The 27,660-nt window shown below is 47.0% G+C and overlaps 3 protein-coding genes across 3 annotated transcripts; all 3 read right to left on the bottom strand.

Annotated features, from left to right (window-relative positions):
• Positions 1-925: 925 nt before the first annotated feature.
• On the bottom strand, positions 926-8,603 carry LOC131266106 (uncharacterized). The gene is made up of 7 exons (XM_058268466.1): positions 7,930-8,603; positions 6,678-6,736; positions 4,821-6,611; positions 4,599-4,739; positions 4,381-4,517; positions 4,177-4,316; positions 926-4,100 (listed from the first exon to the last, which is right to left on the bottom strand). The coding sequence occupies exons 1-7, from the start codon at positions 8,543-8,545 to the stop codon at positions 1,924-1,926; spliced, it is 5,061 nt and encodes a 1,686-aa protein (XP_058124449.1). The 5' UTR covers positions 8,546-8,603; the 3' UTR covers positions 926-1,923.
• A 1,909-nt stretch (positions 8,604-10,512) lies between these two features.
• LOC131266109 (COX assembly mitochondrial protein homolog) lies at positions 10,513-11,531 on the bottom strand. The gene is made up of 2 exons (XM_058268469.1): positions 11,382-11,531; positions 10,513-11,312 (listed from the first exon to the last, which is right to left on the bottom strand). Exons 1-2 carry the CDS (start codon positions 11,458-11,460, stop codon positions 10,999-11,001), a joined length of 393 nt encoding a protein of 130 aa, XP_058124452.1. The 5' UTR covers positions 11,461-11,531; the 3' UTR covers positions 10,513-10,998.
• Positions 11,532-11,916: 385 nt separating this feature from the next.
• LOC131267286 (uncharacterized) lies at positions 11,917-26,189 on the bottom strand. Its single transcript, XM_058270127.1, has 10 exons — positions 23,034-26,189; positions 20,257-20,604; positions 20,057-20,185; positions 19,653-19,996; positions 19,482-19,581; positions 19,378-19,408; positions 16,789-16,960; positions 16,569-16,705; positions 16,355-16,478; positions 11,917-13,777 (listed from the first exon to the last, which is right to left on the bottom strand). Exons 1-10 carry the CDS (start codon positions 26,187-26,189, stop codon positions 11,917-11,919), a joined length of 6,402 nt encoding a protein of 2,133 aa, XP_058126110.1.
• Between the last annotated feature and the right edge of the window lie 1,471 nt (positions 26,190-27,660).

Below are 27,660 nucleotides of genomic sequence, written 5' to 3'. Positions count from 1 at the left end.
AATATGCCCTTTTGACTTTATGAACGATTTGATTTACCCAACTATTTGAACATTGTCATAATTTGTCTGGTTGATTCAAAATAGTGTGAAGTTAAAATCCACCTCTATTCGGATAGTAGCGCCAACTATATATTTTGTGCTACCATTCATGAATGTGTACATGTTGGCTGTTAAAGAGTCGTGTTTTAACCAAATGCTTCATATGATTATGCCTAGGTTGTTGTATTCGGTAATCACGAATACCTCTTGTTTCAACATGATATTGCATTGGCGGTTGGATTAATGGTTTCATGCATTTGAATTATTAAATTAAAACGCTCTGGGGGAAAGAGTAGTGGACAAAGTCCTCAGTTTTTGAACATCCTAGAATGTAAACGTTGTTTGTAGTAATTGATGTACGGTTCGATATTATTAGTTTAACTTACATTACAAACTACCAGGTACATTTTATCCATAACAATTCTCTTATTTTCGTTCATGCACACACACATCTGGTATATCCTCCATGCTTATGTGGTCGCATTCGACACTGTGGTTTGTTAGGACTTTTTGAGTATTCAACCCACCTGATCTGCTTGAATATATTAGGTTTATTGCAAATGCAGTTCCACTTAGTCCGCGATCGACATGCAAAGTGACGAAAACTTGCACCGCCTGACAATCAGGTTAATTGCTGTTCTTAAGCGGAGGTAGTTCGGTGAAATTGTGTTGTTAGATTCTTCTTCTGATTATTGTTACTGTGTGTTCTCTAAAATATGGTCATTCAAAAACTTTTCTGTCATGCTTGTATGACTTCAGGAAAAGTAGAAAAAATAAAATGCACAAATTGGTATGTTTGTAAGTATGGGCTTACGAATTGGAGGAGAAGAATCAAAAAGATAACCATAAATCATAAAATAAAAACTAAATCATCAGAGAAATCATCACTGTTTATATTCTATCCTTGTTGTGTTTTTAAACAATACTATTCATCATTTAAAGGGCTCTTAGTTTACTAAAACTTAGTTAGGGTTTTTGTTGTTGTAAATGTTATTTCGGCCGCTGTCCTAAATATAAAGGGGTTTTTGCATAAAAATCATCGAACCGTGTATGGTTCATCTTTGTTAAATTTCCAAGTGGTTTTTAAATAGAAAACCCTTTTTACACGCAAGTAAAGGATCGTTTTTGATTACAATATACAAAATATCATATAAATATTACAAAAAAAAACACATTAACTGACTCGGCGAAAGTTGTGGAAGCTCTAAAACATACATACAATATATAAAAACAGAATTTAACTGTTTGGTGCTACTTTCGTTTGTGATTCAATGTGTATTTCGTTGGTTGCGCCATTCTCTTTTTGCACTTAAGGATAACGTGTCAGACACGTTTTGCGAAAATCTTATCTTCTTCTTGACGGGTTCGGTTCCTTTGCATTTGAATTTGTGGAGTATTTATCATATCTTTCGTAGCGCTCTAACCAAACAATGGATTACTCTGTGCTTCTATTTGCTTCAACTGTACACTGCAATAAACATTAACCTAAGTTGAATAAAGTACGCAAAAGGGGTATTTCCTTTTGGTGAAGAAAAGTCATTAATAAAATCGTCAGCGTCACCTCTCTTCTCCCCTCCACGCGGTTCGGCATACGTTTTCGAGCAGAAGTATTTTCTAGACTTTCCTCTAACTATAACTATTGCTAAGGCGTAGTGTGCACTACATTTTTATACTGCGTGATGGGGAGATCACAAACCAATAAACCTTAGTTAAAAACGGGGCTGTTGTAATGAAAGTCAGAGGAGTGGCAGACCTCAACGAGCCTGTTGTTGATGGGAGAATTGAATTTAAGTATCAAAACTATGACCGAATCGGGGGATAAATAACAACAGCTGGGTTTTCCATGCTCACCAAACAAGCACAATAGCTTACATAACTCCGGCCTTAAAAATTCGAAGCACTTTGATTCGCGGCGGTACTTTCCATGCTGGCTATTATCGTGCTCAGCAGATCACTGGATTGCTTATGACTGTGGCCAGCAGTAGCGGTCTCATCGGGGTCTGCAGCTGCAGTGATACAACTATTGCTTTTCTTAACACTGTCGCTACTACTGTAAATCTTACCGCTACTGTTGGATATAGTATTACTACGGTTACTACTACTACTGCTGGTAGTAGAATTGCTGCTACCGGTTTTGCTGCTGCTGTTGCTGTTGCTTATATTGCTGAAAGCGGTATGTTGAATACTTTTTTTCACTTTTGGTGTCACGGAGGTGTCATCGGCATTCGTCGCGGAACTTTGTGTAGAGTCAACAGTAATTTCCCATTTATCTCTCGTTGGAGCCTCCTCCATGTCTTGCTGTGGCGGAGGCGGAGGTGGTGGGGGTGGAGGAGCTAGCGGTGGTGAAGAAATAGGAAGTGGTGGAGCCGCCAATGGTGCTACCGGCGGATGAACTATTCGGTTTGTCTTCAGACCGGCATACATACTGTTGTCTCCACAAAGTGATTTACTGCGTTCTCCGTTGTCTTGTTGTGATGTTGGTTCGGAGGGGGGCGGTTTTTGTGGTACAGTAGCATCGGCTGTTTGTGCGACAGACGATGCTTCCGGCTGGGATGCCGTCACCACTTTTACTTCGGTTGCAGTTATCACAGGCTCAGAGTCGGTTTTAGAAGCGTCGGAGACTCGTTGTTCGGGAAGGCCATTCATATTTGTCGCTTCTAACGAATCATTTGGTTGCGATGGTTCAATGGGCGAATTGGTAGTGGTTGCGCGACTGACAGCTTCCGTCGATGTGAGGGGGATAGAATCAACCTCCGACGAACTGCTAGGTGGCATCATAGGAAGCGGACCAACGACGGGCTGTTCTTTGTCCCGCGACACACTCGAGGTAGACTCTCGGCGGCTACTACTTGCACTGCCACTCTGCGAAGATGGTACAGAGTGGAACGAAAGCTTTCGATTTTCCTGTTCGGTTTCCTGATCCGGCTTTCCGTGACTGCGCTTGGAGGACGACGAGGACGACTTTCGGCTGGGCGTTGACGAAGAGGAACTCGATTGATGTTTATGATGTCGACGTTCTTTATCACGACCGCGCTCCCGGTCTCGATCGCGATCACGTTCTCGTTCCCGATCGCGATTGCGATCCTTCTCTCGGTCACGATCCTTATTCCGTTCACGATCCTTCTCCCGGTCACGATCACGACTTTCCTTTTTGTCGCGATCCCTTCGATCGCGATCCCGGTCTCCGTCTCGCTCGCGCTCCCGGTCACGGTTTCGCTTCCGATCACGATCCCTGTCTCGTTCGCTGCACGATTGGCTCTTGTCCTTCTTCGAGCTACTACTCCCAGCCTCTTCCGTGCTCCGTGCCCCGTGCTTGGTCGGCGTCGACGAAGAAGATGCAGTCTTGAGACCGGACTGCCCGCAGCCAGAGTTGGATTTCTTTTCCGAACCTCTCTCGGGGGTTGTAGAAGATTTTCGGGGCGTGCGTAGAGATCCGTCTACGGACAACCGTTTATCATCCCGTATCAGTTTGCGCATGTCAATTTTTGCCTCCTTCGCGGCCAGTTTTTCAATCGTCTCCGTCACCTTAACAGGCTTCGGTGACGTTTGGGCCGCAAGCGGCGGAGGCTCCTTCTTCGGCTCAAGCTTCTTTGGTTTACCGTCGTGCGAACGTTTGATCGGAGTGTGTTTTCGTTCACCTTCCGCCGACACCGGGTGGGGCAGGATGGTTTGTTTTTCCTTGTAGTGCGGCGGATCGACCTCATACCCGTTAGCAATCTCCTGTACGACATGCTGATCCGGATAGTACTGCTTCAGCCGCAGATGCCACGCGATACTCGTCACCGCCGTTACCGTGCGGAATTGATGAATTATGTTGCGTGGCAGAAAGTAGATGTCGTTGTCATACAGCGAGATGCGCGAGTAGCGAATGCCTTCGCGGCGCAGTTGATTAAGCTTTGCATCTTCTACCCATTGCACGCACTGCGAGATCGGAGGCTCGTGCAGATCAAGCTGCAGTTTCTCCACCAGATGCGGGAAGCAATGTGCGTCAAACGCGACAACATCCTTCGTTATGCGATTCAACTCGTCCGGTATACCGCAACGGACTGCTTTCAAAACGCCTACACAAATACAAACAACAGAAAAAAAACAGTTAGCTTCTCAAACTGATATCCACTTGACTGTCTTCCAACTTACCCACTGCTGCCGTGGTCATGCGATCGTGCCCGTGTCCGACATGGTCGGCGTGTGCTTTTGTGCGATCTTCGATCATAGTTTCGCGAGCTTCGGACAATCGTGGAAGATATTGTAAATTCCGCAACTCATTTATCCTGGTACTGTGAAGAAAAATATCGATGTGTGAGCAGTTATCAAAAGGTGTTGTCTCCGTATCAGTCTTACCGCTGACGCTTTAAAGGAGTTTTATTGATTTCAGCCGTAGGCACAAGCTGCTCGCCGGGTCGAATCCACAAGATCGGGCCATCGTTTGAGAGTCGAGGATCCATTTGAACTATTGAAAGCTCTCCCCAAGGCATGGCCTGAGTTTTAACAAAAAGAAAAGATGATACAACATGTTTGTACAATGGGATCGCAATCGTCTTTTCATTCGCTAAGTTTACCTTGTTCAGAAATGGGTTATCCTCCAAACGCTTCAAGAGATCGGGAAAGTAGCCACCAACTTCTTCGTGAACTTTTCCTACCAGGCTGATCTGATGCAGTGGTCCATAGCGTACAGTTCCTTGCGAATAGTTTTTCACCACCTTCGCGGATGAATCGTAAAAAGCGGTAGTTTAAAGTTAATAAAAGAGGAGAATGAACTATAGTTCCCGAGCTCAACTTACCTGTTCATTGTACTGATTCATTGTGCACGTTTCTATATCTGAGTTGCGACCCAAAACACCGGCCTTAACCGTGAGGTTCGCATAGTTTTCCGCCATATGCTCCAGCAAATCGGGTAGATACGCGGCCGCATCGTGTACGATCCCCATCACATGGTGCGCAAAGCCGTCTTCATCTTCGGCGAATACTACTTGGAAAAATTCCTGCACCAGCTCCTCCATCTCCACCTCCGAAAGGACGCCAATTTCGTCCTGATACATATGCACCACAGACGCACCACCGTTCGGATGAACTTCGATGCGCATAAATCTTCCATACTTAAGCCCTTCGAGTAGCTTGGAACGCAAATGGCAATTGGAGCTTCGATTGATGGAGCCGATGCGAGCGCTCGATTCGTGTGCTTCTTGCAACGCAACCGATGTTGATGTGCTCGACGAGCTAGCTCCGCCTCCTCCTCCTCCCCGTCTGCATTGAATACCAATATTGGCACGCTTGATTTTCGACCGTTTGTAACAACGCGAGCATTCCCGACTGCTACTGCTGCTGCTGCTTTGTGTCGTGCCACCGTTTCCGCTTTTATGCGCCGATGTTGAGGTGGATGAATTGGAGCCAACTTTGTACGCACCAATAGAGGAATTGTTTAATGCTGTGGTGTTGTCGGATAGGGGCAATTCCTGCTTAACGGGCGATTCGGAGATCCGCTGGACATCTTTTTTTACCGACATTAGTAAGCTTTTTCCCATCGTCCCATCGTTGGATGGCGTACCGTTAATGGGTTTTTCTTTTAAATCCTCCAACACCACCGATAATTTGCCTCCCTCATCAGACGCTGCATTTGGACAAGCTCCTCCAGACAGGGGCTGTGTTATTCCGGGCTCCTTCTTCACGATGACCTTCTCTTCGGCGTTCTTGGGAGAGTCGATCTTGATTAAAATGTTGGAATTCGCTTTATTGCTACTTGCTAGCGCGAAGCTGGGTGTACTTGTACTTGTACTGATGTTGCCACCCGGCACCGTTACGTTGTTTGCGACGCACATGAGGGTATTGGAGTTGCTGTTGCTGGTGGCATTTGGCGTTACACTATTTCCACCGATGCTCGAACACCCTGTTCCGGTGCCAGTCGTTGCTGTAGTGCTAATTGGTGTTGGTGTAGTGGTTCCACTTGTTTTTTCGTTTCCATCGCCAAAATTCAACGCCCTCGTAACATCATCTCGTGTTTTTTCCTGTTTTGTCAGCAACTTGGTCTTGGCCGGGAGGTACTCCTTCTTGATAAACACATCCTGCTTCTTGACGTTGGCGTTCGCTAGATCATTTTTGCTACGTTCCAGATTGAGCAGCAAATTGACGGGAGATATCGGGGTGCTGGAACTGGCAGCCACTGCTGCCACAGCTGCAGCGGTGGCCGAGGTACCAACCATAACCGGAGCACCGTGATTGATGAGCAGTGCGGCGGCAGCACCTGCTGACGCTGGGATCGATGGTGTCGTTTCGATAGAGAGTTCCAGTTTGATAGCTTGGTGTGCCGCCGCAAACTCGGCCAACTGTTGTTGATGATGATTTTCCTTGTTTTGTATTGACACCGGGCCCATAAATGCAACAGGAAGCGGGGACGTAGAAGAAGGATGCGATGCTACATTGGCCACAGCTGATGATACATTCTTGCTGGGTGTATGACCGGACGGTGGGGCGCTCGTGCTAGGATTAGGAATGCCATTTTTCACTTCCTTAGCAGATTCATTTTTGTTCCCTTCCGTGTTGGATATGTCGTCCTCGGAACGACGTCGTTTTCGGGCCTAGAAAAGAAATGCGGGAACTTGAGAATTTGACGTCCTGTACATTTTTTACGTGATGTAACTTACCTTATCTCGCTCTCGATCTTTTTCTTTGCTCCTTTTCTTTTTGTGGCTCTTTGATAAACCTATTCGTGAAAAAACGGTCATTAGCAATCATTAACATTGAGCAGAACATGTTGTTGAATAAGATGATCAATAATTTCTCCAACACAATAGATGAATCGTCATTTAGTGAATATAATATGCATCAATTGGGATGATCATATGAAAAACATCTCATAAGGTTTCCCACACGCAATTTTACAATGTTGACAAGATAAAGAAAACAAAAACCAACTAAAATAGAAATATTGATTAAACATTGATTGTGACTGAGCAAACGAAACAATGCGTTGAGTAGTTTGTTTACTTTTGACACAGTAGAAAAAAAGGAATACTCGGTGCAAAAAATACAAGGTACGGTATACGTTGAAGGTCAACATTGCGGTGAATGCTTACTGCTTAAATACCACTATAAGGAATGATATATATGCACCAAAACCAAAACATGTTAACATATGTAATTCAACCACTCTGGAGTTTTGGTTTTAAGGTTATTGAGATGGGTAAAAAATAGCGACGAAACACAAATTAAATTGTACATCTAGCCAACCTATGACTTATTCAAAGTCAACTGTCTATGCGTTGGATCATCAAGACATCATGTGTCTTAAGACTGGCCCTTTATGTTCTTTAGCAACCGAATATCCACTTTTTGGGATACTGAGAAAAATGAAGTAACATGAAGGACGAATGGTTTTCGATACTTAAAGCATCTTTGGCTTGCAAAAACACACATATCAACAATCGCTCACAGTCACTCTAATGCGCATCATTAAATAGAGAAATACGACACGCGGGGGAACGGGTGGGGGCTGACGTAAAGAAACAATGGTGATTGTAAGAGGCCGAGAAAAGGGACTGTTCTGTAGCTCATGCTGATGCATATTGACCGCGTGGACGAAAGGGCGACGTACGACGTACGTGCATTGTACGAGTGCCGTCATGGTGGATGTTATGATTACTCACATGGATTGATGTAAAATTACAAATGCGCTTTGTTAAAGAACCGTTTGGATAAAACACAAACTGAACAACGTACAAATATAGATTTTAAGATTACCTCTGTTGCGAATCAACTTCTTTACAATACAAGGATCGCGGGGAGGGGGTAAAACACACAGGATTTCTGAAGCGGAATACTCCTTCTACTTGTTTCCTTCTTTCTAAGGCAACATATGAATTGCTGATGAAATAAGTACACACTACGACTATTTACCATTATCTGAACTGCAGACACTAGCATGGTTGTCCTTCGCCGGCGTTGAACATTGATCCTTATTTTTAGCAATCATTTTCACTGCCGACTGGTCTACGTGATTTTTTGATGACTGCTGTCGCTGCTCGTTTTCCACAACCATCTTCAACTCCGACGTAGCCGCGGCGTTCATCGATGTTGACGATGTTGACGAAGCTAGCGGCAGAGAAGATGCTGTTGCTGCTGTTGCTACTGCTGTTGGTGCTGGGACAGAATTGACGGTAGCGTCGGTGGCCGAAGGTGTATTAGAATCTGTATCGATAGATCTCGCTCGAGATTGATGGTTCGTTGGCGTCACCAAATGGGAAGGAGCCTGCTGCGTTATGGGAAACGATTTACAGCTATTGCTCCTGCTGCTGTTATTTGTATTATTATTGTTACTGCCTGAACACCCTGCACTTGCACTCACGGTTCCGCCACTGCCACTGCCGCCGCCACCCCCAACACTGCCTATGTTACCACTGGCGGCTGCTGCACTGGCTTGCTTCTGCTGATGCGTACAATATTTATCACTCGTTCTCTGCACGTTCACTGCAGTGTCCTCCATCACCTTTTTGCTTTCGCAGCACGGCTTCATGCTTGTTCTTGCCGGGACGCCGTATTTGTGCTGCTGATTGTTAGCTTTTAGATGCACATTTCCGCTCGGAAAACGCACTCCACGGGATGTTTGACTTTTCGCATTCTTTGAAATCGCGACTGTAAGTCACTACAAAAATGGCGACCCAAAGCGATGACCGTGTGCCTAGTGAGTGACGATGTCATAGGAGGACCAACATGAAAGGTGCCTAGTGAGCCAAGCTGTCAAATGATTCACTAATTTCAGATTCGAATGTTTTGTACGATTTGGGCGGTTAAAGATAGTAAAAATAAGTAATGCGACAAAATGTATCATAAATTATACTAACGAGGTCGTATTATTAATTCCTTGCAGATTATTCAGACTAATTCTATTTAGACAATTCCAAATGCACTAATTTAGTAGGTGTGATTGCACGACAATAATGCACTTTGAACTATGTGACTGATAAGCGTTCGTAATTTGACCGAATCAAATACCAACGTTACATATGATGATAGCGATGCACATGGTACTATCTTACTGATAACGAATAGAACGAATTGAAATTCCACTGCGTGCGTTGCAGTAATGATTGAGTATGAACATATTTATTTTGTATTCGCAGCATGACGCATTGCACAAGAGTTGCAATATTATTGGTAACCCTGGCTTGCTCCGGCAATGCATATCGGATTTTGGGTTTATTCCCTCATCCCGGGCTGAGCCACTTCAAGGTATTTCATCCCATTATGAGAGGTCTAGCAGAGGCGGGCCATTACGTCACAGTGGTAAGCTATTTTCCAGACCCAAATCCGGTTGTAAACTACTACGATCTGCGCTTTGATGGACAGGAGATTCTTACCAACGCTTTCAACTTAGAGGTAATTGGAGATACAAGTAACTTGAAGTAGCTTTTTGAAAAGTGTAACTTACCAATTGCTTTCTCTTCACAAGGAATTTACTGGAAGGAGTTTTACAGATAACTTTAAGGAGTTCTTCGAACTGGCATCATGGGGAATAAGTAGCTGCAAAGCGGCGGTGACGTCGGCGGCAATTGAAGAAGTCTTTAAAATACACCAATCTCATCCTTATGACTTAGTAGTGATGGAATATTTCGCTACCGATTGTATGGCGGGAGTGAGTTGGCTATTGGAGGTACCCTTCGTGGGGTTGAGCAGTTGTGCGCTGATGCCTTGGCATTATGATCGTGTTGGTCTTCCTGATACCCCCTCATACATCCCATCCGAGTTTAGCACATTTGCTGAAGAGATGTCATTGTTGGAAAGAGCTGAGAATTGGATCGTTACGAAAGCAGTAAAGCTGTTGTATCGAATCGTAGAAAACAGCGACAACCAATTACTGCGAGAAAGGTTTCCTAACGCTGCTGTACCAGACGTTCGCGAAATTGTTAAAAATACATCTCTCATTCTCGTCAACCAACATTACACGCTAAGTGGTGCGAGGCCGTTAGTACCAGCAGTAGTGGAAATAGGCGGGGTCCACATCGGAAGTGCCAAACCCTTACCACAAGACCTTCAAAGTCTGCTGGATGATGCGCATGAAGGAGTGATTGTCGTGTCGTTTGGTTCCGTCCTGAGAGCGTCTTCACTACCCAAGAACAAACGAAATGCCTTCATCGAAGCCTTCAAGAACTTCAATTATAAAGTAGTGTGGAAATGGGAGACCACAATGGATAACCCACCAAAGAATCTGTTCCTGCGTCGGTGGCTTCCTCAAAGGGATGTATTATGCCACGAAAACGTTCGATTGTTTGTTTCTCATGGAGGATTGCTAGGCATATCGGAAGCTGTACACTGTGGTGTCCCGGTTGTAGTCATGCCGATTTATGGAGATCAGTTCCTAAATGCAGCTGCATTAGTAAACCGAGGCGCTGGGGTTCAGATGGCCTACGAAAATATAGAAAATGTTACCTACATCAAACAACGCATCGCTGAAGGATTGAGTGAAAGGTTAGTATGTTTAGGAACAAAATAAACTGTGTAATAATTTCTATTTTCCATTCTAGAGTATACACAATGGCTCGAAAACTATCGAGGGCCTATCGTTCGCGACCAGAGGAACCGCTGGATTTGGCAATCTGGGCAATATTAAATGTAATTGAAAATGGCACAGAGAAACTACAAAGGTCTTATGGCGCGGCATTATCATGGTTTGTTTACTATTCGTTGGATGTGATATTACTATTGGCCTCCACAACGTCTGTAATTATACTTTCCCTGTGGTATTCGCTAAAGTACGGTTTTTATAACATTCCAAAAAAGATAAACGTTCGTAAAACCCAAAAACGTAGGCCCAAAAGCAAAAAACGTTAGTATTGGTCTTAGATCTATTAAGTTGTCTCTAAAGTTTCTCGAGGAAAATACATAAAATGTTTTCGAATGGTTAAAATTAACGACATAATCCACCAATTACAATACCAACATCTTGTTTATAAATAAAGCTAAACAAAACTATCCCTCGGCATTAGCCTTGTTCCTAAACTTTTTAGGTAATCCTGTTCTTCGGAATTCACTACGTTCGGCTAAGTAGATTTCCGTGCACTCTTTTTTAAACTGTTCGTCCTTGTACCATTCCAGGCTGCATGCTTTGAGGGCATCGTTCTGCGGCTGGCACTTTGCTATCATGAACAGTCCCGCATCTTTGCAGCACGTTTCAAAAGCTTGAACCTGAGGAACACATTTTTCTGTTTTCGCACGTTCACGCATTATCTTAGGGATTAGAACTTCCACTTCAACTTTTCGTAGCCGCCGATCGTCCGGATCGCCTGCGGGATTGCAAACACTTATGTAAGTATGTACGCATCATCTCAAAATTTAACCAGAAAATAACCTACCAAGCCCGTGTGGTCCACCTTTGTTGGAACCAAGAGGAATCGCCGAGGCTGACTGTTCGTTGGTAAACGAATGGGCCATATTTTGTTACAGCAGATACAACTCGATTCGTTGGATGTGAAGAATCGCAGGAATTGTAAAATCTGTCTGGAACTGTTTGTTTATTTACATTCGTCCACCATTTCCGAAAACGTCAATTTGACAGCTTTGACCCATTCAAACAAATGCGATAAAATATCCCATATGTTCGTTATTTACTTTGACAGTATTTGGAAAAAGTAAGAAAAGGCGATAAAATGCTGATATATTTCTAATGAAAGTGAAATTTAAATTTAATTTCAAATCAAAACAAAGCAATAAACATAGCTCATTCGCAGTAGTTGTTACAATTGTGAAAGGAGTTACGATTTATTACGTACACAGTTTGGTTAGTGTCTGTTTGAACAAAGAACAATCGAACGTCTGATTGGGCCGTAGGTATGAAACGATATATTTTTGCTACCTACACAGCTTTCTAGAAGATTTAAAGGACTAAAATCAGGACATTTGCCGAATGCTGTTAAGCGATTTCTCTATGTTTCGATACGTTCGCGACGGTATCACTTCTAATAATACTTTGCTGTAGCTGGGATGGTCGGAAAGTTGGCGAAACACACTCTTTGTGAAGTTGCGCGTTTCCAGCGATCCTTCCAGCAGTAGATGTGCGCCTGTCAATATCAATTTATCGCGTGTCTCTTTCGGCAGAGCAAACACCTTTTCGCTACCGATCTTTTGCACAATCTTGTCGAGCAACTTTGCGGCCGTCGTTCGTACGACCGCATTCTGATGTGTGGCTCCTTTGAAGGCGATGATGTGCACCACCTTCGGGATGGATATGTTGTCGCACATCGACTCCAGGGCTTGTGTAGCGTCGGCCCGCAGGAACTTGTTGGTGTCCGCCGTGCGATGCAGAAGGTGGGTGGCGATGTCCTCAGCCTCACCCTCGATGCAGCGGCGATGGGTCGAGAAAAATTCACCCGATGCTTGACACGCGGCTCGTGCTACTTGTGAGCGTAGGTTGCGCACTTGCTTGGCCAAGGCGACGGAGAGGAGGTGGATCTGTGTATCAATCACCTCCGGATGATGCCGTATTAGTCGCACGAAGAATTGTAGACCACTGATGTTTTGCTCCCAGTTTGGGCTTTCCAGGTGAGATAGGCAGTTACTGAGGGCGTCCTTGGGTTTGTCGAATTTGCGAAGTGTTTTCTGGAATATGACCTCGTTGAGTTTGTTCTTGGTCTTCACCCCCGAGGCAGCTTCCTTGGCCGGAGCCACCCTACTGCTGCGTCGTACCAAAAATGGTTTCTTCTTTTTCGGTGGTGCTCGCAAACCAATCGGCGGTTCATCATTTCCAGTACGGTCCTCGTCGTCCGGTAGGTGCCGAAGGTTGCCTAAGCTAGCCGACTGTCCTCGACTTCTCGGATGAATGTCTATTTCCTCCTCTATCTCCTCGGCCTCATCGTTGTGCGCCTCATGATGGAAAGCATTGCGCACCGATAAGTTTTCCGTGGAATAAGACCCTTGCAGTGGCAGTGGACTTGGCGTAGGATAACGTTTTGGTGTACCCATCGGCCTCGCACCTTGGCCATTGCTGTCTTCCTTGCGCGCATCATCGTCCTCAACGTCGTAGTCGGACTCATACTGAATCTGATTGGAGCTGATTCCGTCGATTTCACTCGGTATCGGTGTTGCTGCTCGTTCGCCATACCATTCCCCTTCCTCGTTGGCTAATGGACTCTTTCCCGTTGCCGACCGGTTCGACTTGAGGGAGACATTGTCACTGGCGGAATGGTTTCTGGCGTACGACACATTGCTTGTTCGTGAAAGTCTTCCATCCGTAAGTTGCTGCTGCTGCTTGAGAGCACCAGAACCGATGGATTTGTGCGAACTAACCGATTGCGGCCGAGAAGCGGATGCTACGGACGGTGCAAAGCTGCCTCGATCGTCCAAGACCGTCACCCGGTCCCGATCTCGATCCCTTAGGTTGAAGATACTGTTAGAGATAATCCTGGTGGAGGTGGAATCGTTGCTTGACCGCTCGTCCTGGTCACTGTCGTAGTGCTCATCCCGCTGAATGATGTAGCTCTCCTGGTTGATCACCGGAACTTCATTCGATAGGTCGTCGCCAAGAAACCTTGCCCGACTCGGGGTACTGGGCGCAGTTCCGGCACCACCGCCACCCCCAGCACTACCTCTCCTGCCGGTGACGAAATCTCCAAAGTACCGCTCGCCGTGGGTTGCACTGTTGCTCCGATTGTTTGGCTCACCGGTGCCTGTCTGGTTGTTATAGCACTTGCTTGGCGTTGCATGAGATTGCTGGTCTATATGCGCATGCGTCGTCACTAGCTGTTTGCCGTTGCTGAAAAGACCGAAGCAAAGAAGTTGGGGAAAATTATTACGGTACAAATAGATGCAAATGACATCGGACAAGTCTTACATGAAAATAAAAACCAAGTGGTATGAAATTTAAAATAGCAGCAAACAAAGGTCAACACCGGAAATGGAAGGGGCTATCAAAAAAGCAACGCAATTCCACCTGAAGTTCACCTTCAGCCGCAGCGTTCCTCCCTCCCTATTACCCGCCACTATCATTCATCGTCTTATCGATCGATAAGGTTGCGATAGGGAAAGGAACGTAAAAGGGTCCCCGTCTCACCCCGAGGACATACCAAAGCCAAGGATAATGGCTTACATTGATGTATATTCAAATGAGTAGTACGAACGGAAACTGGAGCGCGCAAAGGGAAACCAAAATACACTATAAAGATATATTTACGTTTCATTGTAGCCGTTAGGCGAAATGAAGGCGTCGTTCGATGACGATGATGTGGAGGAAGGACCGTTGGTTGGAGTGGACTCAAATATCACAAGTCCTTCGCAAACGTGCTTCCCTCCATCCCGACCAATGATTTTCTTCTGCGGCGTTTTAAAAACGGACGCACTGTCGAACGGCACTACGTTGGTGATTTCCGTTAACTCTGGACACCCTGGAGTCGCTGGCGTTTGTTTCCGCCGTTTGAAAAAACACCACTGACACATTCGCACCAAATCCGGATGCGTCCGGACCAGTCTTCTGTACACACTTTCGCTCTCTGGCGGCCCGATCGGATCATGTCCGGAATGGAAACCGTTAGTCATGATCTCGCCAAGCCCGGAGACGTTTTTCACGCCCTCAACACTGTAATTGTTATTGCACGTCGTTGAACCACCACCACCACTCCCTTCGATGCGTTGGGGCGGGCTTCCAGTTGGACCAAAGTTACCAGCGTCCTCGGTAGGGCCGGTAGGGTTGCGAAAATCCTGCAGGCAACCCAAGCAGCTCCCACAAAAGCTATGATATGTGGGAACGAGCTTCCAAAACATACTCTCACTCGATCGAACCTCGAAGCAGTTAACTGCCAGCGAACGCTAGCGTGTTCCAAGTGTTGTCCGTCCGTTCTTTGCAGGAGGTTCCATGGATTGGCAGGCGTGGAGCGTACGGGAATTAACCGAAAAGCAGAAACCGACGAGCACGAGCACTCGCGAATGTTCAAGAAGCATCGGTGTTGGTCACTCCGAGCACACACAGGCTGGACACAGGCGATCCATTGCCACCGGACGCTGGCCTACTTTTGAGCCATCGTTCGTGATTTTGCGCCACAAGTAAGCCACGGTATGAGCGGGATATTAAAAAATCAAGCCCACCCATAACATCGATTCTTTGCCGTCTACTGCCTTCGCTTTTCCGGCGATGGAGGTCGTCCAGTGATTAGTCTTTCTCACGACACGTCACACACCGTACACAGGTCACTCTGGACACAGCATTTTCCCGTAGAGGAAAAATAAAAACACAACTAAGCGTCCGCCACGGACGTTCTCACGGCGTCACCAACTCGCACTGCAACTAGCTTTAAGTGAAGGTTCTGTAAATGTATTGGAAAATGGAAAACCGTTCACCAGGCACCGGGCCGAGCCCTGGTCCACTGTGTGGGTGGTGAGCCCTTCGTTTCGCTGTGTATTTGTTTGGACGGGGTGGTTTGTTTATGTTCACGTTGAGCACAACGTGGTTTGTTGGCATGCTCCACCGACTGAACGGCATGTGCGGCGAAATCATAATACCGTTGGGAATTGATTCGCGGTACCGGAAGCGCGGTGGAATGGATAGTTGTTTGTTACTGTTGTCATCGCTAGTAACCATATCACCCGATAGCGCCAACGCCACGCAGACAACAGTAGACAATGCGGGGTGCCGATGGAGGCGCCTAATGCACCATCTCACCATCGGGTGGGAAAATGGGTTTTGGGAGTACGAAGTGCCTATGGAACGATTATGATTTATGATGGTTTCCATTAATCAGCACATCTTCAACGATGGCAGAAGGTGTTGGTTACAGGTTCAACTACTCGACTCAATTGAATAGCACTGAACATTCTTGTTTCCAAACCCTTAATCGTACTCTACGTTTTCCTTGTTTTGCCCACCAAGGACCTTCGATACATTGACCTCTTTTTCACAGAGGTGACTCTTAGCTGGGTGAATTGGGACATTCCACGTTTGAAGTGTCTAGCAATACACCTTCAAATAATATTCATTACAATTCCCTATCTCTTTTTTATATTTTTACTTTTATTCTTCTCTCCCTCTCTCTCTCTCTCTCAGTCTCTATACCTTTCATGAAAATTACATATACTCTCTCTTTTTCTAATTTTCTTCACACATTTCCTCCTACTGGATAATTTGAAAATCGCATGCCTCCACCCTTTTTCAAATCCCACTAATGTTATGATGGACTTGAAACTATTTCATAATATGATGTATTGAGCGGTAGCCATTTAATCACTGATCTCGAGAAAAAATATTAATGTAATGGAATCTTTTGAATCCAAATAATATTTTAAATGATCTATTAAATTAAAATTAAATTTACTTGTTGTAAAAACTATGTTTTCGTCTTACCTTTCCAAGTGATTTGGATTGTAGAACCGCATACCGCTTTTCGATTGGCGGAAACCCTCGTTTTCCACTACGGGATCAGTAGCAGGTCGAGTGTCATTATTGTGAACCTGTTTGTTGGCACTGGCTGCAGGGAGAAGAGAAAGGGGGAGGGGATCACAAACAAGGATCAGCACTTGGTAAAGTACAGTCGATAAAATTATGAAGACCATCATACCGATAGTATCGCTCATAAACCCGTCGCTATTGCGGGAATACAACTTGCCGCGCGTTCGGGGAGTTCTCATTTCATAAGGGTTCGTGCTCTTCTGACCGTTCACTTTTCCGTTCGCTTTCGGATCCATTTCGGGAAACCTGCATTGAGAAGGGAGGAAAAAGGAAAAAAATAAATCAAACATCATGAATGGAGGTCAGCTTTATTCTGATTCGGTTCGTACCTCGATGCCATACTCGTATGGCGTGGTAATTTGCCATTGGAGATTTGCGGTATGCCAGACTGTAACTGTCCATCCATCTTGTGTCCACTGGGTTTCCCACCGGCTAGTTTGCTATCCAGCAGCTCGGGATACGACCGGGACGATTGCCCATTGCCGTACAGGGTGCGAGACGCTGTAAAATTATGTAATGGTAGTAAATAATATTTTATGTGTTACCAGAAGAAATTATGTGTTCAACAATAGAGAAGCACAAAATTTTCGAATTTTTAAACTAATAAACAAAATCGTTGCTTAATATTAACCATATTCAATATGTTAACTAAGTGAACTATTGATTCCTAATCATAATTCCACCTTTAACTCCGTATTAACATCGCTGTTTCCTCTATGTTGCCCGCCTCTGAAATCCCCTCCTAGTCCTTTGTGGTCAGATAGACATCTTCGTGTGTTGAAGGCCGACATGAAGCGCGCTCAACGCGTTTATCACGCTTATCATACCCCTTTCCGTCGTGAAGTGTTTAAGTACGCCGCCTCTGCTTACCGGTCATACAACCGCATCCGTTACGGGTTGCACCTTGTCGGTTGCAGGCTCGCTTCACGGCTAACCCCCGGTCGTTCTGGCGCCACGTAAACTCCCGTCGTGGTAACTCCCAAATCCCCCCTTCCTTATCCTCTGGCTCATCTACTGCCTCCACCCCTTCCAGCATTTGTGAGCTGTTCGCAACACACTTCTCGCAGGTGTTTGTCGATCCCGCTTGCTCTACGGCGTCCCTCTCATTGGGACTTGCTCGGATACCTTACTCCGACATGTCCCTAAATCACATTACAATTTCTGAGGAGTCCGTGCTGACTGCCCTAACTAAGTTGAAGACATCTTTTGCTCCTGGTCCTGATGGCATCCCTTCGTATGTGTTAAAGAGCTGCAAGACTGCTTTCGCCCCGATTTTGGTTCGCCTTTTCTCGCGATCTTTGCGAGAGGGGGTGTTTCCGGTGATGTGGAAGGCAGCTTGGTTAGTTCCGACCCATAAGAAAGGATGTCGATCAACTCCTTCCAACTATCGAGGAATCTCCCTCCTATCTTCCGTCTCCAAAGTCCTCGAGTCTGTTGTTCATTCCTTCCTGCTCCCTTGCATCCATTCCTTTTTATCCTCCCACCAGCATGGTTTTATGCCCCGCCGTTCTACCACCGCAAATCTTATGTCGCTCATGGTTCGGTTGTTCCCGGCCATCACATCTGGACGCCAGGTAGATGTGGTCTATACAGATTTCAAGTCTGCATTTGACTGCCTACCGCATAACCTTCTGTTGGCAAAACTCGAGCGACACGGTGTGGGCGATCCATTGCTTTCGTGGTTCAAATCCTTCCTCACATGCCGCTCCTATAGGGTTAGAGTGGCGAATCACCTCTCTCTTCCCTTTGCGGGTCCTTCTGGGGTCCCTCAGGGGAGCGTCCTAAGTCCTCTCCTGTTTTCCATCTTCATCAATGACTGCGTGGGTGTCCTTCCTGGTGAGGGGCACTTACTATATGCCGATGATGTTAAGATTTTCCTCCCGATTTCCTCCCTCCCGGATTGCCATTCCCTCCAAAGATCCCTTGACGATTTCTCAGCTTGGTGCCTCGTGAACGGCCTGGTGCTCTGCCCGTCCAAGTGTAACGTTGTGTCGTTTGGCCGCATCCGGGATCCGATCTGCTTTGATTACGCTCTTTGTGGCACTCCACTTCCGAGGGTATCTGTGGTGAAGGATCTCGGGGTGTGGCTGGATGACCGACTCACTTTCTCTGACCACATTAACTCCGTTGTGGACAGAGCGAGCAGGGCACTTGGCCTAATAACGCGCATGTCGGTAGAAATACGGGACCCCTCTTGTCTGAGGGCGCTGTACTGCTGCTGGGTCCGCCCAATATTGGAATACTCCTGTGTTGTGTGGACCCCTGCGGGAGTTACAGCAATGAACAGGCTGGAAGGTGTGCAGCGTAAGTTTACACGCCTTGCTGTGCGACGTTTCTTAAACGACCCCACAGCTCCTATTCCCCCCTACCCTTCGCGCTGTCATTTGCTTGGTCTCCAAACCATTCAGCAACGACACGCGACCTCCCAATCCTTGTTTATTGCAAACCTCCTTCTCCATAACATTGATGCCCCTCTCCTCCTATCGTCCTTACCCTTCTACATCCCTTCGCGTCACCTTCGCGATAGACCTCCTTTTCTACTTCCCACTCGCCGGACTACGTATGGCCAGAACGACCCATTGCTTCGCTCGCTGTCGGCCTTCAATGCAGTGAGTGGCCTGTTTGATTTCAACATCTCCATCTCCCAATTCCGTTCCCGTATCCTCTCCCATGTCCCTCAATCCTCCTAAGTTAGTGTTTAAGCCATGTTTTTTGTAAAGCCCAAGCGGCAAACAAATGTCTAAATAAAATTGTAAATTGTAAATTGTAAATTGTAAATAATTCTTTTTGAATTGAAATTATTGCCTTAAAATCAGTTCAATTCAAGAAACAACTCAAGTACAATGTTTATTATCAATCCTTTTTTGAGCTTTCAAAGTGTTACATTTAAAAGTTTACTCAGCTTTTTATTTACTCACCATTTGTGGCCATTGACTGACCGTTGTTGTCCTGTGATGGAATACAAACAAGTTGGGTTAAAATGAATGCATAGAATTGATACAGCGCTGCGAAGGATACTTACATAATGTGAAACGGGGATTTTTGAAGTCCAACCTGAAGTAATAACACGAGGTGATTCAATGGGTTGTTTGATATCATCAAATATTTTAAAGCTAGGTTTCCTGAAACGGAACAGTTGAACAAACTCATGAACATACTCGAGTAGTTGTGGAAGAAGTTATTCCATACGCACTGTCTTATTTCGTCGAGCGAACTGTTTTCCACCTGGAAGCTCGGGTACTTGTGGCGCCCCGGTCGGTTGAATGTAGGCGAAGCGGAACCACTACCAGCCTCGATCCAGTCCACGTCGGCTCCAAACATGATGACCGAGCTGGATCGGCTGGAAGGAACTTTGACCGCGTACTCGACACTCCCATCCGGGCCGATGAAGGGCAGCTGCTTCCGTGCGAGCCGTGCCTTGACGGCTGTGATCAGATGATTCCCTTCCGGTCGCGTTCCCACGGCAGTACACACGACGTCTAGGACCAACTTCGGGGAGCTTATTTGACCCAGCACTGCCAGCACATCCAGCGCCGCCTACGGAATGGACATAACATAAGTATGGCTGGCAACTAGAGAACCCTTGCTACTACTCACATGCCGGACTCGTTTTTTGCGATCCAATGCCGCCTCAGTAGCTCGGGAAATGAGCGTTTTGATGTCGAAGTAGGTACTCGGAAATGTCATCAATGCAAACAACACCATCTGCAGTGCATTCTCGCGAAACTTTAAAAAGAGAAAGTGTAAAAAGAAACGTTGAAAATAGGAACAGGAAGAGCCTATTTGCGACTACGAACCTTGGAGCTTTTGGCATGCAGGAAGTCGTCGGAAAGAAGTCGCTGAACAATGGCCGCAGTTGGTAGACGTTGCATTAGCGCCTTCGCCACCGTGTTGCTGCCGGGTCCACCTTGTCGGCACAGACCGGTCATGATTTGGGCCACCCGATCTTCCAGGTTCTCCAGCGGAAGCCGTGACACCAGGTTGACCAACATCCGTACCTTGTCGTCGATGACATCGATGTTCCGCTCGGAAGACAGCAGTGTGCGCAGTAGCGATTCCAGGTACGGTTGCACCTTCGCTAGATTGTCGGTAGACTTGAGCGCCTCTTCGATGCTGCAGAATCCTTGGGATCGCAATCGCCAGTCCTGCAAGTGGAATGGACAGCGAGAGGTTGTAGTCACCGGAGGCAGAGCGTGGCTCAACACTATTTCTCAACTGTGTGAATTTTTTCCAATATTTTTCCCACGATTCAATGAAGTTTACATTTCTCATCGGTGCTTTCTCCTTGCCTTGCAAGCGCCTTTCCGTGCTCAGATAAGCTAGAAGGTTGTCCAGATAACAGCAAGCACGAACCTCTTTTCGCATCCGGTACAAACAACTATCACCGTCGATAACAACACGACACCAGGATCGGAATTCACAGCCGGCAACCTTATCCGGCCGGTTCAAGGCGAGCTACTGACACTCCGATTTGCGAACGTTTCGGCCAAACGTGGCCTCCGGTCGGACGCGTATGACGCATGGGTTTGCCTCTTTCTCCAACCTAGAAAAAGTCCTTCGGAGGACGTAGACCTCCCGACGACCAATGCTTCGAGAACATTCAAATTGGGCGGCTTGTGGCTAATCCGAGGGAGGGGGGATTGGAGTAAGGTACCATTAACATCTGTAAAGGAGAAGGAAAACCCCCCAAGAAATCGTGCTCGGATTTTTCCATATACAAAAGGCTGGAAAGGGTCTTTCGAGGTGTCTGCAAGACCGCGCTGCACTGGCGTTTATCGGCACGAAAGACTGTGATTAGGAATGCCGTTCGAGAAAAAGGAGAACGAAAACGAAAGTCCTCCTTTTCGGTGCTCTCCATTTTTCCTGCGGTGGGGAATTGATTTAGTGCGTTGACACTGTTTTCCGTTGAAAGAAGAAGGAATAAGGCGGGGCTTTTTGAGAAATGTGGCGGCCACAGCGACGACAGCGGACGTTGATTCGATGCGACATGCGCAGGTCCGTGCCACGAAGGAAACCGGCAAGAAAAACCCAGCCAGCGGCGGCCAATAGCCAGAAGCAGAAGTAGATCGACTCGGTAATAACTAAACCGGACGTTGATAAGGCATTATTAGAAATCGTCGTCACCGTCGTCTTATGGATTCGGTGTCGCCGTGGGGCTATTTTTTTTTCGTTTTGCTCACGCTAGATTCAAGAGAAATGTAGGAAAATGACATGGATGTAGGTGACTGTACTGCGTAGTAGTGGGAGCGAATGCTGTAAGGTGGCACGGAAGCACGCAATGGGGTTATTTGAAACAGTTTTCAACCAGAAACGGCTATGGGGAGGGCTTTTAGCTTGATGTCGACCCTCGTTCTCGCGTGTCCGGCTTCTGATATGAAGAGCTGCCCCTTTTTCGGCCATGATTGAGGTCGGTCGGTGTTTTAGTTCGTTTACAGTAACTAGGACACGTGTCCAAAGTATTTTGTTGATCCCTTGTGGTTTATAATGCAAGCAAGTGCAAAAGGCGGATACTTAGATTTCACATTCCATCTTATGCAATTGAATGTTTTTACCAAGAGCAAACATTGTTTAATTTGAATAATATTTTCAGTTAATCCATAAATTGTGGGTTGTTGCCATTTTTCCAATTTTAAAATTAAACAGCAATAAACACGCTTCAATTTTGTTCACGTTCTTGTAGGAAAGGCTGTACCAGGTTAGGTCATTAGCCATCGAAAATCGGTCACACGGGCCAAAGATCCAAAACTTTAAATGAAAATAAATGAAAGCAATATCAGGTTGGCTTCTAGCCGCGTCAGTTCGAATATCCTTTTGTCTCCTCTGCGTAGTTCGTGTAAAGAGAACACGCGGTCACCTCGATTGCGTGCTGCACTTGATTTTCCGTTTCCCTTTTAAAAATCCGGAGCACCTACTTGGTTGGCATAGTTTTCTCTTTCTTGGTCAGTGGGGACTTCGTCCATTCGCTACAGCACACCCACAGGTGGCCAGCTTGACAGACGCGCCAAGCGCGATGTGTCCGCGGGGCTCGGTGCGGGCGACTGTTGATAGAAATCGCCGCCGTTCGGAAAATCTAGCAGCGTCAAGCACGTTCTTACTTTCGCCACATAACAGGTGCCGCTTTGATTCAAAGCATTACTGTTTTTGTCTTCCGACTTTCTCTTTCTCTCGTTGTGTGTTTTCCCCCCTCTTCCTTTCCCTCTCTCTCTCTCTCCCTCTTGGCCGCTTGTATGTACATACATTTCCCGACACCGTCGTCTCGCAGTCCTTTGTGTAATTTGCAAAAAAGGAGGTCACACGAAAATTGGACATTCTAATGAGTGGCCGGCGAGAGGTTTGGAGTTTTATTTACGTGCCTGATCTAGATTGCTTCCCCACTTTGCCGTTATGAGCGCTTTTCCGAAGAACGTTAAATCTAGTTCACGGTTCGGTTCGTTTGGCTTACTATGATTTGACCCCCTTTTCGGTTGGATGGTTTCGTATTTTAAAGCACTTCCCTTTCCTTGCACATAATTTAAAAAATGTATGAAGACCCTAACTGCGACTAAAAGCGGGGAAATGGAAAAGTAGATCTTACTCCGCTCTTAAGCTGAAACAGTGTGAGCTGGCTGACGATCCCAAGATCCTCCCAGGAGTTGACAATCCGTTGTTCTTGCGAAGGCTTCGGTGATGGCAACAGTCTGGAAGGAAGTTCGTGTTCGCTAGATTTCTCATCCTTCGGGACGCTCGTACTACTAGAAGGAGGTTCCGCTTGGTTCCCGTTCACATCGACTCTTATGCCAACTTTAGAAGAAGGAGCTCGGCTGAATGGAACGAATACCGGTTCCGCCAGCTCGTCCACGGAAGTTTGCGTAGCAATCGTTTTCCCGAATACGTCAAAGATGTCCTCCTCGTTCACGTTGACACACTTGTCCGTTCGACCGCTCTCTCCGCCAAGGTTGTTGGAGATGAGTTGATTATTGTTGTTGTTGTCGTTCGATGCGATGGAATCGATGAACTCACTGGCGGCCGAACTTTTCCGTCGACTCCTGTGCGGAGATGTGGATGGGCTGCGCAGGAGATTGTGAATCATCTCGATGCCGCTATGCGGTTTGGGGCTAAGGGACGATGGGCTGATGTACACGCTGCGCCTAAGAGAAGCGGACGTTGCCGATCGACTGCGAACCCGTGCCCTACCCCTACCATCCGCCGGAAGTTGAGGTGTGAGTTGTCCCTTGGTTGGTCCCATTTTTGTCGATTGTCTGCCGCTCGCTTCAGCGTGCGCTTTTCGCATCGTCTTGGGTGAGGGCATTGTGTGTAGGCGGGGAATTCCGGATCGAACGATTCTCGGAACGGTTGGTTTCGGCTCCTTCGGATCATCTTTGCCCATTGGTGATCGTCCTGGTGGAGCATTCTGAAGCTTTTCCTCGCCCGGTATTTCGATGTTGAGCTCCTTAGTGTAGTCCTTGTCGTTGTGTTCGGCTTGCGAGGGATCCCGCTCGAGGTTTTCTGCATTTTCAGTGCCGTTGGTCTTCATCAGTACCTCGAGAGACAGATTCGATTCGAGTTTCGGAGCAGCAGCAGCAGCTCCTACGTCTCTCGTGGCCGCCTTCTCCTTGGCCGCATCGACGGAGTCGGCCTTCTGCAGTACCACGTTTTGAATTTTACTTTCGATGCCCTGGATGGCTTGTCGCACCTCTTCGATTTTGTCCGCCAGAATGGCGCTAGCGTCCAGCGCTGGAACGGGATTCGGTGCTGGAGGCATTGGATGACTTTGAGTATCGGGTGTTTCGGGCGTGTTGATGGCCGCCGGCGGAACGCTTTCAGCCGGCTCTGGTTCTGGAGGAGTTTTTGCCGTTTTTGGCCTAGAAAGAGATGACTTGGGACGTGTGGAGCTCCTTGTGCTAGTGTCAATTTTCTCCGGCATCTCACTGATACTCTGAGATGGGTAAATGTTATCCTCCGGATCCGATCCCGAGTTCAGTTCGCTTACGAAAGATGTATCTATGGTAGCCGATTTTGCCGACGATGGTCGCGGTTTGGAGTGGTTACTAAAATCGGAGGATGCAATCATCGACGATGTGTCCGGAGGTGAGGATCGTTCGGTGTCCGCTGACTGAGAGTACTGGCGTCGCATCATAGGCGTCGCACTGCTCCGTTCCGATGACGAGAGAGTCGATTTTAGTGAGGATCGCTGAGGTCCCGCAGAAGATGTCCGTTCGGATGTGGTCGTCGTAGAGGATAGCATCTGGTTGGATGACTGCGACTGTGAAAGACCGTCATGATCACTTAGGTCGAAGGTGTCACTGTCGGGGGTTCGCATTTTAACGATCTCACCACCAAACCGCACGCGACGGGGCGTCCTTCGGATGTAGTCCGTGTCGGATGACTGCAGCATTGTATCCTGCCTCGAGAGGCTTTGACTGCCCGCGATTGACTTCACCGTCACGCTCTCTTCGAGCTCGCTGTCGGTAAGGACACGCACTACCCCAAATCGCTTGTTGGCGTTGTCTTCATCACTTTCTTCGCTGATGGAGTTGGAGTTGGAGTTCGATTGATCCGCCTCCAGGATGCGCATCGTAACCGACTCCTTGTTGATTTTGATCTCCGTCTCCATGATCACCTTCGAGTCGTCTATCTGCTCGAGGCTGACTCGGCGCAACAGCGGTGCACCCGTCGGTCCCTTGCTAAGCACGTAGTCGTGCTGGCGCTGGACTCGCTCCGCTGACGCGGTCCGACTCCGCAGGCCTCGTTCTTGGCTTCCTGCACGAGAAATGTCGCCGTAGCTGCCAGATTTCCATCGATGCGCCTTTGGCGAGAGTGGTTGCACCGGTGGACCAACGGCTGGCTTCCACGACTTCCGCAGCTCGCCACTACCAACCGGTGCCACTTCCCCCGGTGGCACCACCGGATCCCGGCGAGGGCTCTTCGGTGGATTGGGCAACCCATACACGTTGCAGAGGAGATCAAAGTCGCGCCTATAGGCGACGGAAATGCACTCGTAGAACTCGCGCGATCCGATCGTGTTTTTGATCTTCAGCAGGATCTTCAGTGCGATCTCCTGATACGTGATCTGCACCATCTTTCCGCCAAGAGCATTGATGACAGCTCGCAGGATAAAGGTGCGCTTTGCGGTGAGAATGGCCGGTTGGATCAGCGATGGAAGTGCCAGCATGACCCCGACGATGTACCGACTGCTGAGTGGATCCTTCGGGTTACGATCCATACCGTAGTTCATGATCTCTAGCATGACGGTCTCGGGGAGCTTTGTTTGCGCGATGTACACCTTCAGCACGTCCAGGGCGCCCTTTCGGACGGCGGGCGATGGATGCCCGAGATTGTCGATGATCGGAGGCAGTAGCGGAGCAAAGTATATGTCGGTTTCGTCGCGCAGAACAATGATCACGTCGATCAGGACACGCAGGGCGTGCTGGCGAACCTGAAATTCCGGATCGTGCAGGCGCTCAAGAAACTCGCGGAAAAGCTCGTTCATGTTCAACCCGACCGGCAGCTCATTGTTGCGAATGATGTACTCCCACAGGGGCGTCAACTGCAGCACCGACAGCACCCGGTGATTGTTTTCCACGTTCAGCGCTCGCCGGTACCGGGCGGGGGACTCCACGGGGACCCCACCGGTCGACGAGGACATCATCATTGGCGGCACGTTGTTATTCCTTATCGCCGGAGAGGGCGCACTTTCGCCACTACTCGACGAACTCGTCCCGTTCTTCGAAAACACTCGACGGAAAAACATGATCTCTACGGTCTATAGAAACATGCGTATAAAGTGGGCACAATTCACTTCACATATTAGAAATTCCCTCCCACACCCGCACAGACACACATACACACACAAGCATATGCCGGAGATGGAAAGGGAAGAACTTGGCCGATTTTAGCACATGTTTATCGACACAATTTCGGTCCGCACGGCGTTAACTGTCGCTCGAAACTGAACGCGCGATTTATGCCGGACTCCGGTTGAGTCAGACGGTTCGCCATTAGGGAAAGAGATTACACGGTTCGTACGGGCCAAAGGAATTTTCGGATGACGGCGTGGTGTCGGTGAGCATGCGTCCGACGAAGCTCGAAACACTATGAGCTCCTAGAGATTTTAATTTAAATGCAATCCCATTTTAAAAAAAACACTTGAACCAAGATATGGCTTGTTTGTAAATTAAAATTGGATTAATTCTCCTGATTTGATATCGACACGACTATTTCTCCATTTGTGTTCCATGATTCAAAAATATAGTCAACTTTGTCTAGCCCATAGTGTTCGGTTCGGCGTGCGTAAATGTTGTGGCCAGGTACGGAACTGCCATGGAAACCACAACGACCTACATAGGGTCAAACCGGACTGCTTTCGGTGCAAAGTGCAAGCGTGGGGCCTCCTTTTTAGTGCAGTTGCAACAATCGCACGCAAAGCGCGGCAATTTTCACGCCGCACCATGAACGGCGCCTGTTTATAGAGAGAGAGTGGGAAAGGAAGCGAGAGTGAGAGAAAGAGGAAGATAATTCAGATGAAATTAGATATGGTGCAATCAACAACACAACTCGCCGTTTTTATAATGTTTTTATGATGGTGTGAATTTTATTTTTATCATTATTCACTGCGACGTACCGCGTCTCACGAGCGGTCGAAATAGTTATACTGCCTTAGTGACCTCGCGCACTCACTCGTTCGGAGGAGAATAAAAAGACCCCCCAGTTTGGGTCATTAATAAAAACCGCCTACTTATCCTACGCACGAAATCAGGATCAGTGAATTTTGTGTGATGTTAAAAATGGTAAATTTTGCTCCTTCCTTCCGATAAAAATTAAAAAGAAAAGACGAGCGAGAAATTTCTTACAATACGAATCCTCCTAGCTACCTCTCCTAGACCTATCTAGTTTGATTTAAAATGTGTTAAACATAAAACAGTCTCATAACGGGTTATTAAAAAGTTGGACACACACGCACACACACACACATGTGTGCCTCATCGTGTTTGTCTATCGGCCTGTTTTATCCCTTCTTATCGTTTTAAAAAGCATATGGCAAGAATAGTTTACATGCAGTTGCGTCCGGGAGGCGAACCGGAGTGCAATGTCTTTTTTGTCATGTTTTCCATGCTAATTATATTTACACAACGCTAAAAGCTAGTTCTCCCTTAGTAATCTTTCTCTAAAATGCGCCCACGCGGACAGCGCGACGTTTTGCGTAATATTGTTAAAACGTGGTT

Source organism: Anopheles coustani, chromosome 2, assembly GCF_943734705.1.
Source record: "Anopheles coustani chromosome 2, idAnoCousDA_361_x.2, whole genome shotgun sequence".
Lineage (NCBI taxonomy): Eukaryota > Metazoa > Arthropoda > Insecta > Diptera > Culicidae > Anopheles > Anopheles coustani.
This window is presented reverse-complemented; position numbering and strand designations above follow the sequence as displayed.

Excerpts from the sequence above, each read along its gene's own strand:
- LOC131266106 (XM_058268466.1), bottom strand. The coding sequence starts at position 8,545 with ATGAAGCCGTGCTGCGAAAGCAAAAAGGTGATGGAGGACACTGCAGTG. Across the intron at positions 6,612-6,677 it reads AAGATCGAGAGCGAGATAAG|GCCCGAAAACGACGTCGTTC; the intron begins GTAAGTTACATC and ends TTTCTTTTCTAG. Across the intron at positions 4,317-4,380 it reads ACTCCTTTAAAGCGTCAGCG|TACCAGGATAAATGAGTTGC; the intron begins GTAAGACTGATA and ends TTTTCTTCACAG.
- LOC131266109 (XM_058268469.1), bottom strand. The coding sequence starts at position 11,460 with ATGGCCCATTCGTTTACCAACGAACAGTCAGCCTCGGCGATTCCTCTT. Across the intron at positions 11,313-11,381 it reads AGGTGGACCACACGGGCTTG|GCGATCCGGACGATCGGCGG; the intron begins GTAGGTTATTTT and ends GCAATCCCGCAG.
- LOC131267286 (XM_058270127.1), bottom strand. The coding sequence starts at position 26,189 with ATGTTTTTCCGTCGAGTGTTTTCGAAGAACGGGACGAGTTCGTCGAGT. Across the intron at positions 19,582-19,652 it reads TCGCTCGACGAAATAAGACA|GAAACCTAGCTTTAAAATAT; the intron begins GTGCGTATGGAA and ends GTTCCGTTTCAG. Across the intron at positions 16,961-19,377 it reads TCAGTCAATGGCCACAAATG|CGTCTCGCACCCTGTACGGC; the intron begins GTGAGTAAATAA and ends ATAATTTTACAG.